The sequence below is a fragment of the Xyrauchen texanus genome, chromosome 24 (assembly GCF_025860055.1).
Source record: "Xyrauchen texanus isolate HMW12.3.18 chromosome 24, RBS_HiC_50CHRs, whole genome shotgun sequence".
Classification (NCBI taxonomy): domain Eukaryota; kingdom Metazoa; phylum Chordata; class Actinopteri; order Cypriniformes; family Catostomidae; genus Xyrauchen; species Xyrauchen texanus.
The window spans coordinates 14,298,260-14,311,001 of record NC_068299.1 but is presented as its reverse complement, the minus strand read 5'-3'; the positions used below and the strand labels follow the sequence as shown (position 1 = coordinate 14,311,001).

At 38.8% G+C, this 12,742-nt stretch overlaps 1 protein-coding gene across 1 annotated transcript in view; it reads right to left on the bottom strand.

The window, feature by feature from the left end:
- The window catches only part of LOC127617465 (synaptotagmin-14-like), a 50,373-nt gene that overhangs the window by 8,183 nt on the left and 29,448 nt on the right, over positions 1-12,742 (bottom strand). The window contains exons 2-3 of the mRNA XM_052089437.1: positions 5,021-5,711; positions 4,160-4,384 (exon numbers count right to left, since the gene is read on the bottom strand). Coding sequence (XP_051945397.1) covers positions 4,160-4,384; positions 5,021-5,609 — 814 coding nt within the window. The 5' untranslated portion in view covers positions 5,610-5,711. The remainder of the gene's footprint in view (positions 1-4,159; positions 4,385-5,020; positions 5,712-12,742) is intronic.

The following is a 12,742-nucleotide window of genomic DNA, read 5'->3' as shown; positions in this document are numbered from 1 at the left end:
TTGCATGGAACGTTCCCTAACATTCTGCTAACATCTCCTTTTGTGTTCCACAGAAAAAAGAAAGTCATACAGTTTTGGAACACATGAGTAAATTACAACAGAATGTTTATTTTTGGGTGAGCTAACTCTTTAAAGACAGACAACATGGGAATTAACCTGCAACCCATATACGAGCAGCTTAAAGAGGCTTGTAATTAATAATGCAGTAAGTTATATGATGTTCAAACTCTACAAACTCTTTAAGTCAAAGAACTCTTTCAAACTGTATTTTTTTCTTTGCGTTTTGACTTAGAAACATCAGGCAAACTCAAGCCAGCATTCATAAATCAACATCGAGTGCATCTGAAATCTTACACACTGTGTACTAAGACATATTCCTTACACCAACATCTTCATAAATGATTAAACTGTCCTTCAAGATCATCAAGAGCTTAAAATAATTAAAGATCAGCAGAGAGAATGCATCTAATGATATATTAAACAAATGAGCTTGTTTCATCCTTTCAGACATGGAAACTTAAGGAAAGCTGAGGAAACATCTCTAATGTGGGTAGAGGCTCTGAGACACTCAAAGTCATGAGGGGACAAAATTGAGATGACTAGAAAATTGGCCAGATATACCTGAATTCCCCTACATGCAGAATTTAAAATGCTCTGTGATGAGAATGTGCCAAGTGACTGTTGCCATGGTAACATGCTACTAGTCAGAACAGGAAGATTTAGTGATCTTATAAGTACAGCACATGCATAAATAAACACACACACACACACACACACACACACACACACACACACACACACACACACACACACACACACACACACACACACACACACACATACACACACTGTTGCTTTAATGACAGCATGCACTTGAGTTGTCATGAATTCCACCGGTTTTTGCAAAGCCTAAAAAAATGTGGACCTTATTTATTACATGTATGTACCTTTTTATGGGCTCATGCTGACTTGATTTTTGTACTTTTAGTGATGCTAATACGAGTCAGTGACTGAGAACATTTTGATATACAGTCAGAATGTGGTCATATTTAGATTATTTATGTGTCATGTAATTGCTTCATTTTGGATATCCGCTGTAACCGAATATGTATTTATCTGCATGTTTCCCTAATAAATTAATTTTGTGACTTACAATAACAGGCAGGTGTAAATAATATAAGAAGCTGTTGAATAGGCTTCATTACATTGTCAGAAAACCGTAGATGCACTCACTTTAAAAAAAAATAAAAATATTGCCAACCACACAAGAACGTTCCATATGAATAAATGATCAAATGAATAACTTAGGCATGTGCTTTTATTGTAATCTGTCTCACAATATTAGGATATTTCTGGGCATTCTGTAGGCAGATTCTACACGCTCGTTTACATGCGAATGTATTTAAGATGAATTGTGATTTATAAAGTGGAATGCTTTTAGGAAAACCTTTGTACCGACGTTTTATAAATCATTCAGAGGAACATTTAGCAAATCGTCGTACATTCACATTTAAGATCATTCTATGAATGTCTTTATAATTGAGGACCGACGTTATTCCATGTTCCAAATCTTTTGTGCCTCAGAGGAACCAGGTACATCTGACCTTTTGTGCAAAGGAGTTCAAGGGAGGTTCACCCAAAAATGAAAATTCTGATGTTATTTACTCAACCTCATGTTGTTCCAAACACATATGATTTTCTTTCTTCCTTGGAACACAAAGGGCAGAATGACAACCTCATCTTTCCTCTATTTAATGAAAGTGAATGGCTACTGAGGCTGTCAGTCCCTAACAATCTGCCTAACTTTTGTGATCTACAAAAACAGCTATATGGATAACTGTTATGACACATTAGTAAATTATAAGAGAATTAATTTTTGGGTGAACTATGACTTTAAGATCATCAGTGTCATAAATCGTAAATATATTTCTTCATTTTACATACATTTCTTTGCCTTAAATTTGACAGAATCACAAGTTTATTTCCATGTTCATATGACAAAAATCCCAGATTTAAAGTGTGGTCTCAGACGTCTATACAATTCTTAAGTAACCCCCCTCTTAATTATTTTAAGTAAATAATATTCCATTAATTAGACCATTTGAAAAGTATGAGTTAAATAAATCAATGTACACTAACCAGAGATGAAGACTACAGTTATATTAGTAGCCTAATAAAAGTAGCTATATTTTAAACAATCATTTCATAGGGACAGTCATGTTGAGATAACATGGACAGGCAAATTCTACTCAGTTTATCTCGGTAACCCCGCTGTTATTTCAGAATTTCACTCCCTAAATAAAATAATCATGCCTTACAGTGTATAGTATAGCACGCTTTTCCAATCGCATATCGAAAACTGAAAACTTTTGCTTTTCCACGATGCTACATTCAAACCACTAGGTGTCAGTATAAGTAAAAGATGATTGGCAAATTGGAAAGCACAACATAAACTTCTAAGTGCAACTTCAAAGAACCTGCTCCGAAAATAAGAATAAATGCTGCTCTGATGGGTATGATTGTGTCTACAGGTCAAGAATGTTTTGTGTATACTAAAACATTCATACTTGAGTGTTAAACCTGGAACTGTTTTAACCACCAGCATCATTCAGACAGAATTGTAACTGCACACAGGTATGGGTAATAGAATAAGTGTTCATTATGTTTCGATAGACATACACAGTAAAAAGGTGAGGTTGAAGGATGTGATCACTATGGCAACAAAAGAAGTCAAAGGGAACACATCTAACAGCAAACACTCTGCTGTGTGTGTAAGAACATGGATGCGTGCATGGCAGCAAAATGTGTGCGTATTTAAGGGTTTGTGAGTATCCATGCAATAAGAATGTGTATAAGTGTGTGTAAATGTGTGTGTGTTAGCTCCTCATATATTATACAGATGGCCTGAGGCTATCGCCTCTGCCTCCAGGAAAACAACTCATGAGAAAAAGCATGCAGCTCTCTCTCTCTCTCTCTCTCTCTCTCTCTCTCTCACTTTTGGCAGTGGTTCACAGAAACAGAGAGAGAAATCAGAAAGATAAATCCACCAGCTTCTGCCTTTTTTTCCCTCTTGCATCGCTTCCCTTTGACACATTTGATTCTCTCATATTTTTTTTCCTTTCACCAAGCTCTGTTATCTGTTCTCTGGATCCCAGAGCATCTGCAATGATTCCAGCAGTGATTTCAGCACCCATTATAGAGAATGCATAGACATATAATTTATATATGTGTTTACATCTATTACTAATGATCATTAATGATAATACAGTTATGCATAAAAGGATCTCTTCCTTCAAAAAAACTAAATGACAATTCCACGTTGTGCCTTTCAGTGAGGAGCACACCGATTACTTGACTATGCAGGAAGTGTTGTTCTCTCACCTTTCTTTACATCTATTTGTGTATGTGTGTGTTAATGTTAGCATGTAGAGACAAAGTGCCTTCCAAAAAAAAAAGAGTGGTCTGGGTTCTTATGCAAAAATTTGTTTTTCCAGAACCACCATGATTCACTTGATATCTGATATATTTATGATCTAAACTCTCTGCACTCTGTAAGAGTTACTGCTGCCAGTGAAAGAGCAAACCACAGCCGGTTTTATTAAAAACATATTTCATTCAGATTTCAATACTGTGTCTATTACTGACTGTTCTTCAATGCTGAGCCAAAATTCCAATGAAAAACATACAAACCTCACTCAGCAGTAAGAGCATTTAGGTATGCAGTGCCATCTATTGTTACATGAAGGGCGTACATCAGTTAAAGAGGTTCTACTCTGTTTGCTATGCCCAATAATCTCATCAGTGCAATAGAAGACAAAATAGAGCAGTTCAGCCGTGAAGAAAATCCAGAAGGCTAATTCGACATGGGTTCCCTCTGGAATTTTCTATGTGTTTTTATAATGGGTTTTTTAAATTGATCTGTGGTAAACATTACATGAAGATACAGTAATGTAAATTATTATTTGCTAAAGGAAAAAAAAAGATTTATGACATCAGTTTTTTTTTTTTTATTTACCTTTAAATAAAAGATTACAAAAAATGTTTTCCCCCTTTTGGACTACACTTTAAAATCTGCATCTGACCCCAGTCTCATCTGAAAAATCCCCTTTAATGCTATATTAGCTGTAAAAATTCTGTTTTTGATGACTTACAAACTTACCATCATCTGCTGAGGCCTCACTGCTGTAGCCATCATACTCGGCCGCTAGGGGGCAGTATTTCTGTCTTGTGTCCCAGCCATAGCCCTTTTGGTGGCGTGTTTTTACTCCTGCTGAGCCACCCCGGAGACCCTGCGACCGAGACACAGCCTCCTGGTACTGTCCAATCACTTCATCATCACTGTCAGACGATGAACAATGATAGTCTGCATTCACATAACTCTTTTCTAAGAGAGAGAGAGAGAGAGAGAGAGAGAGAGAGAGAGGGGAAAGTAAAATACATCTCAAAGTTGTAAATGCACATTATATTTCTATAATACATTTACATACTATAAAAGTCACAGAACAGATCACTGTCCCGCAATTCTCAGTATAACCACTGGAGTGCGATATAGCTTAACAACAAAACACAGTCTCACACTCAGGCCCAGAGAGGAAAATACATGCAGGTAATATACATTCTCTTAATGCCTAAACCACGAATGAGCATTCTTGGAAATAAAGACAGAAAGGACATGACATTAGTCATTTATTTTAAATAAGAAAAACAGAACCCCCTTCACATTTACACAGAAAGAGAACAGTGAGACATTAAACATGGAGATGCATTAAGGTCAGAAATAGCTTTGAGATCCAGTTCTCAAAGAGACAACAAGGGGGGAAAGAGGAACATTAGTTAAGACCCTTAGAGACATCAGTCCCAAATGATTAAGAAACCAGGCATATCAGATCAGTCCAAGTACATTTAAGTAAAAGAAGATATGGTCGCCACCCTTAAGAGCCAACACAGATGAAAGGACATGTGCATCCTTGGAGAATCAGATAAAGGAGATGGAAACAAGCCAAAAGCATCATCTTCTCACCTTTAGCATGTCTTTCCTGCTTGCTGGAGGACATTTTCTTCTCACCACCTCCTGTTGAGCTCCTAAGAGATGTTTTTAGTCTAGTGGACTCAGTTCTTTCTTTATCACAGGAGCCATTGTTTTGAAGTCCAAATTTCCCCTCAACAGAGGATGAAAAAGCATCATGTTGTTGTGCCTTGAACTTGTTTCCATTAAGAGTGTCAGGAGTTTGTGAGAGGTCACTTTCTGTAGAGAAAGTCTTAGAGGAGAGTAATGAAACAGTTTCATTGCCTGTAGTGTGTGGCTCTTGTCCCTTCATTACGTCAGGTACAGCCTGGGCCTGGATTTCTGCCTTACCCTGAAAAACATCTCTCTCTAGGGCCTGACGTGCTACAGCTTCCTTCTCTGCTGCCTCTTTCTTACGAATCCACTTCAGCTCCTCGGCCTGGACTTTGTGAATGATGGTGTTGACCTGTTCGGCCAATTCTCCAGTCACAGTGTACGTGATGTCGCTCAGTGCATAAGCAAAGTCATCGATCTTTTCTGTCACCGATTCCAACATTGCAGACATGGAGGGTAGACTTTGCTGGAAGCTCTTAAATAATGCCATGTTGCCAGTGACATCAGGGAGCACACAGTTTGATTGGTCAGTTTATGATTTCTCAAAAAATGTCCAGCCTATGGAGTATGGCTCTGATCTTACTAACTGCCACTAATGGAAAATAAATAAAACAAATTATCTTAAATAAGCTTTAATATGTTTTTGTTGTACAATTCAAAGCTATTTTTAATGGCAATAATCTGTTGGTTACTAAACATGTACTGTACTGTGTTTGTGTGAACACACTGGCGGCCAAAAGTTTGAAATAATGTATAGATATTGCTGTTTCGGAAGGAAATTGGTACTTTAAGTCACCAAAGTGGCATTCAACTGATCACAAATTATAGTCAAGACATTACTGATGTAAACACATCTCTATTTTAAATAAGTCATTTTTGATCAAATCTAGACAGGCCCCATTTCCAGCAGCCATCACTCCAATACCTTATTCTTGAGTAATCATGCTAAATTGTTAATTTGGTACTAGAAAATCACTTGCCATTATATAAAACACAGCTGAAAGCTATTTGGTTCATTAAATTAAGCTTAACATTGTCTTTGTATTTGTTTTTGAGTTGCCAGAGTATGCAAGAGACTGGCATGTCTTAAGGTCAATATTAGGTAAATGGCAAAAAAGAAGCAGCGTTCTCTAGAAACTCATTGGTCAATCATTGTTTTGAGGAATGAAGGCTATACTATGCTTGAAATTGCCAAAAACCTGAAGATTTCATGTACACTACAGTCTTCAAAGATAAAGGACAACTGGCCCTAACGAGGACAGAAAGAGATGTGGAAGGCCAGATGTAAAACTGAACAAGAGGATAAGTACATCAGAGTCTCTAGTTTGAGAAATAGATGCATCACATGTCCTCAGCTGACAGCTTCATTGAATTCTACCAGCTCAACACCAGTTTCATGTACAACAGTAAAGAGAAGACTCAGGGGTGCAGGCCTTATGGGAAGAATTGCAAAGAAAAAGACACTTTTGAAACAGAAAAAAAAAAAACAATTTGTGAGGGCAAAGAAACACAGACATTGAATATCAAATCATCGGACAACAGATAATTGGAAAAGAGTGCTATGGATCTTAAACCCATTGAGCTTATTTGCGCTCAGCTAGACTGTAAGTTGTGTGAGAATTGCCAGATATGTTGGGTTGAAACGATTAGTCAATGTTATTGACAATGTCGACAATAAAAAATTGTCACCAAAAATGTCCATTGTCGAATAATCATTTGATCTCATTTAACGTAATATGAGATCACATTAAACTCTAATGATGTGAGAGCAGCACTGCAGCTCGCGCCTGACTGAGGAGAGGAAGAACTTATTGAATCATAATATATGTCACTGCACATTTCTTATGGTGAAGAAAATTGGCTATATGCAGCTTTATTAATAAGAGAGAGTTTGTTTTTTGTGAGTTAAAGATGGACTGAAGTTAACAGAAAGGTGAGAGATGTAGTCTTCACCCCATTATACACTGCAACAAAATAAGTTTATGATTTGTTTTGGCTTGTTTTCCAATAAAAATATCTAAAACTAATTTAAAACAATGTACATTTACTTTAGGAACTATCCTGCAGAAGAAAAAATTGTCATCTGAGAATGTTGAAAATAATATTAAAAATAATACCTTTAATAATACACAATTTCAAAAACTGTAAACCCATAAGCCATAAATCAGCTAAATTACAGTACACAGAATTCTCATAGGAGCTTAGATATCCCAGCATGCTTTGACTCAAACCACAGCTACACAGGTGAGGTAAGTCAAAAAGGCCAAATCTACCCATGACTGTAATTTATTCTTTGCCAAAACCACACAGTGTAAATCAGGAATGAGCCAGTTTGCCTCTGAGCACATTCAGATGTGTGTGTTACAATTGTAATTATATATAATGATCGTTATAAGATTTTCTATGTGGCTGTAATAAATGCAACAGATGGCTCAGCAAACTATGGGAAAGACTGCAGGTTCAGAATTCTCTTGGATGCTTGCAGCATATTTACTCTACTGGAATCTGGTACTATTGGCAGAGAACATAACTAAATGTTCCGCTGACAGAGGGCACAACAGTTTTTTATTAGATAGAGCATCACAGTTAGGAAGTCCTTTCTGGCAGGGTGTACAGGGTTGAATGCACCCTTATAGTGCAGAAGAAGGTGCCCCCTCTTTTGCCCCCTGCGTGACCTCACATCTACTTTTTGAACTGATGCACTAAATGAAGAATCATAGCCAGCATCTCCACAGGACTTCAGAGACATAAAAACTACCAGTCTAATGTTACCCTCAACTGACCAATCAGACGCGGAGCACAGACACTTTAATATATGACTACAGACAGTCGTACCAGGATTTTGATGCACTTTTTCCTAATTATTGCGGCCCAAAATTACAGAATTTGCTGTGCCGTTTTTTGGGTTATTTTGCAATGAAATCTCACAAATAATCATAGTATATTTGTGTAATATCTGTCAGTATAAATGCAATTGCCTGTATTATTTTAGTGCAATGACCAGTCGTGTTACAGTGGTGCTGAAACCCAGGAACCTTGAGGAAGATAATATGCTGTCATGGAGTCCCCACAGCTGGCCGAAGTTATCAAGTCCAAAGCCCTGCTTGAGCGGGCTTAAGCAGAGGACCGGCAGGTGCTCTGGAGTTTCATACACCAGTAGCAAGGCTCGGCCGTGACCCCGGACCCAACCCCTTTCCATGCCCCTGCTTACCCTGATGAAAATGGGCCTACAAAATGAACCAGAGGTTTTCCTTGACTTGTTTGAGAGAATGGTGGAGCTCTGGATATGGAAATCATAGTGGATGGCTCACCTCCTGCCGCTGTAATCCAGGGAAGCCCAGCTTGTGGCCCAACACCTGCTTGCAGCGAACCTCGGTTCAACGGGTAGGCCGCAGCCCAGAGCAACAAAGACAGCACAGCCGCTCATTGATGCTGAGCGAGTACGGCCACCTGTGTTTGCCCAACAGCTCCACGATGCCTGCCGGAAGTGGCTGCTGGCGGAGAAGCACGACACTTAGGGAGTCATCGATCTGGTGGTACTGGAGCAGTACAGGTTGTAATCAAACCACTATCCACCAATGTTTGGTTCAAGATGAGGCTTTGGGAATGGGGCAGAAGGTGAAGGTGAGGTGTGTGCACTGGGATATTCAAAGTTATCCTATAGTGACAGTCACTATTCAATTTTGGATACAAAAATATAGTATTGAGGCTGCGATTCATTTATTCCTCCCTCACCATTCACTCATTTTGGGAACGAACTGGCCGGCATTTAATTGAGGGGAATGTGTGTGGATTGGTCCTGCGACAAAGCATATTGGTGTGTGGTGTGTGACTCACTGGCAGGGGAGGTGGAGCCAGGGCTGTCTTCATCAGCTCCATGTCAGGATGACGTAAGGGAGGGGGACGTCTCGGCTTCCCCAGCCCTTAGAGGATTCCCTGCTGGGGATTTCCCTCTGGAGCAGTCGCAAGACAAGACCATGTGGCACGCCTTTGATCAAGTGAAAGTGATTGACGGTCAACATAGCTACACAGCTATACCACGCATTAGAGTGTTTACAAGCCTTATAGAGTGTTTATTTTGAGTTAATAATAGAGTGTGACGTTACCTGAACCATGCTTCCTCATTCCTACAATGACCAGTCATGTTACAGTTGGCATCTGATTGATTTGGCTAGCTTCTACATAGTGACAGTTGATGCCAAAATACTATAGAGTTTGACATCTTTGATGTCAAAAAACTAAATAATTTCTCCTCTCTTTCCTGCTGGCATTGTACAATCAAACTCACCATTGATACAACATACAGAAATGTACATACTACTAATACAATATTTAATATAATTTCATGTTAATCATACAATCATGTTTATTATACATTATCACCTAGACTCACCATGTCAAATAAGTTCAAACTAACTTAGACAGTAAATGTCACTCTGATTAGGGAATCGATTCTGATGCTCTGCAGAGTTATGTAAAGCTCTGTGTGTGTGCAGCCAGTGATGCCTGGCTCTAGGACTTGTCTGCAGGATGTGTGTGGGGGCATACGTGCTCCTGTCAACAGCATAAGTGTGTGGGTGTGATTGAGTGCTTCATGTTTTGAACAAAACATATCTGTGTTTACAGATGTGTGTGGTTAATTGAGTTTATTTAAGCCAGTTTTATTGTGCGTGTTTGTGTGTGTGTTCATGTATACCGATACTGTGGACATTTGATCCTGAGAGTGTGTAAGAGTATTTGGATATACAGAATGCCCAAATTTTCTCACAGGGTTGTTACATGATCTAGTTTCATTCATTTGCAGATGCCACTCCACCACACATCACACATACTATTGATCTGATAACTAGCCAGTGACATGTTCGCTTGATATGAGAGCGAAGTGATCATCTGTGTTCCGCAACTGCTTTCGGGTCCTTGAATAACGTATAACGTGTGAGTAAGGGCAGCCGGTGGTCTTTCTGGGGCCCTCCTAGGGTAAGATGGTTTCCCCCTAGTGAGTTGGTGCCCTACGCAGACTGCATAGTCTGCTTAAAGGGAGCAGCGGTACTGGACCATTTCAAGACGGTTTAAGGAAGTGATGGGTTTTTTTGTTCCTTGAACATTTCCTGCTAGTTGTGCATTCCAAACAGGATAAATCACCCTCAAATGGCACTTTGAAGGGAGAACAATAATGATAGGCATGCTATAAGATCGCTTTACACTGAATTCCCAATAAAAATGATTTCATAAGTGAGTTTCAAATTACCCTTAGTTTTAAGCCCCACACCTTTTAACCTCTCAAAGGTCTCTCAGTGAATGTTAAAGTCTTTGAAGTGCATAGGGATGATTACCTCGGAGTAAAACACTCCCTCTTTCAAAAAACAGCGCGAGTCACTTCTATCATAGTGACTTTAATGTGATTACTAAGCTCTGCAACTCATTTTAATGCACATTTATTATTTTAGCAGATGCTTTTTTTTTCCAGAAGAAAGAGACAAGTATTTTAATCATTAAAAAATAAATACTTACCTTGTCCTAGGTCGCGCAGACAGCTTTATTGAACGGCTTCATCGTTTATAACCATGGAGTATTTAGTATTAACTTTTATTAAAATGAATGGGAGAAATTTGAGCACCCAACTGTAAAAATATGTAGAAAGCAAGTCCCGCCATACAGATAAATGGGCCAATCACCTTTGAGATAAAGGCATCATCTGTCAATCAACTCTAGAACACCCATAAGTATTAGCTATACAAGCCATGCAAAAAGTTTTTTTTTTGCATAATCTGAGGTATAGAAGCACAATATATGATACAAGTGTGTGACGAGGAGGAGGGCGGGGCCGGACCGTGAGTGCGCACAAACCGGATGCGGCAGTTTGGTAGAGAGAGAGAGAGCCACACGCAGCTCCTGTATGTGTTTCTCTCTCTCCCGAAGTGCTGTTTTATCGCCCAGCCCTACGTTACCGTGAATAAGGTATATTGATAGTCCATCCGTGGACAAACTGAAAGCAGTGTGTCCTCTCCCAGAATTCTACCTCGCTATCAAATGACATCTCCGAGGCCTAAGCAGTGCTAATTAGGCCTTGTTAGTAATTCTCAGTTTCTGATCATAAGCATAGCAGATAATTACCTCTTGGCATCTTAAACGCCAACATTTGCTCTCAGTTATTGTAATCATAATGAAGGCATTATGTCTTGTTGAATTTCTATGAATGACTGGTGTTGTGCTAAAAATACCAGCATAAGAGTTCAACAGGCATAAATAACACACCGCTCCATCTAACTCGATGAAACGTTTACAGACGGGCTGCTAATCCATACAAAACATCCGGCATTTCAGTTTCTGTTCATCATTAACCCTCTACTGATTATCCAGGAAATAATCAATATTCACTTCAGAGCCACTAATATGAATCACACAGTGGTTACACAACAAACCTCCAGAACTTCCTTTTCATGTCTATTATATACACATACAAATGCAGAGAAACACACACAAACCTGGTTGCTCTGTGCTTTTTCTGTATTGGTTAAGGCTTGGCAGTTGGTTAGCACTCTCAAGGGACAATTTGTTGTTGAGGTAAAGAAAGAGTACAATCACAAGAAAGATGAACACCCCAATGCCAGAAAGGAACCCCAGAGCTTCAGGAGAAACTGCAGAGATAGAAAGAGAGGAAGAGATTTATCCATTAAACAATTTTAAGAAAGAAAAGTCCTTACAAACTAGATTTAATCACAATCCAAAAGCCTAGAGGAGACAATCAAATGTGGTTACTAACAGAACAGAATGTATTCTTTATTACAATAGTCGTGTTAAGGGAGCTTAATTTAAGTTTTGTGAAAAAGGCAATAAATACAAATGCATTATTATTTGATAGTATATTGAAGAACACTGAAACTTAGACAGAAACAGGCTGAAATCAAGTGTGTCCAAACGTTTTTTTGGGACTGGTAGTGCATTAATCTGTGCTTTGTATTTTTAAGCAGGTTATTTTTTAACTGATCTAGAACCAGTTAATCAATCACAGCTCTAAATTAAAGATAAATTAAAGCTTTTTTAAAAAGACATCTAACCAGAGATTAGTCAGAGAGAGTGCAAAGAGTTTGACTTGACCACTTTCCTTCATCAATCAAAAACACCAACCATAGATAAAAGAACATAATATTACTTGGAAGACTACAAGTTGTGCTCTATGTGGCCATATGTATCAGGTTGGGTTCCAGACAGTTGAACTAGTGCTGATTTCTTCTGATCACTGAATGACTATATCACAGACAAACACAGCCTTGTGTGAGTGTGGATATGGCCATAAGCCCACACGCACACGTGCACACACACACGCAAGCACGCACACGCGCAAGCACGCACACACATACACTCACTCATGTTGGTGCAGCTATCATTATGAGGACTCTCCATAGACATAATTACTTTTATACTGTACAAACTATAGATTATATCCCCTAAACCTCACCCTACCCCTAAACCTAACCCTCACAAAAAAACTTTCTGCAGTTTTACATTTTCAATGAAACATCATTAAGTATATTTTTTAAGCGATTTGAACACACACACACGCACGCACGCACGCAAGCACGCACGCACACACACACACACACACACACACACACACGAGTA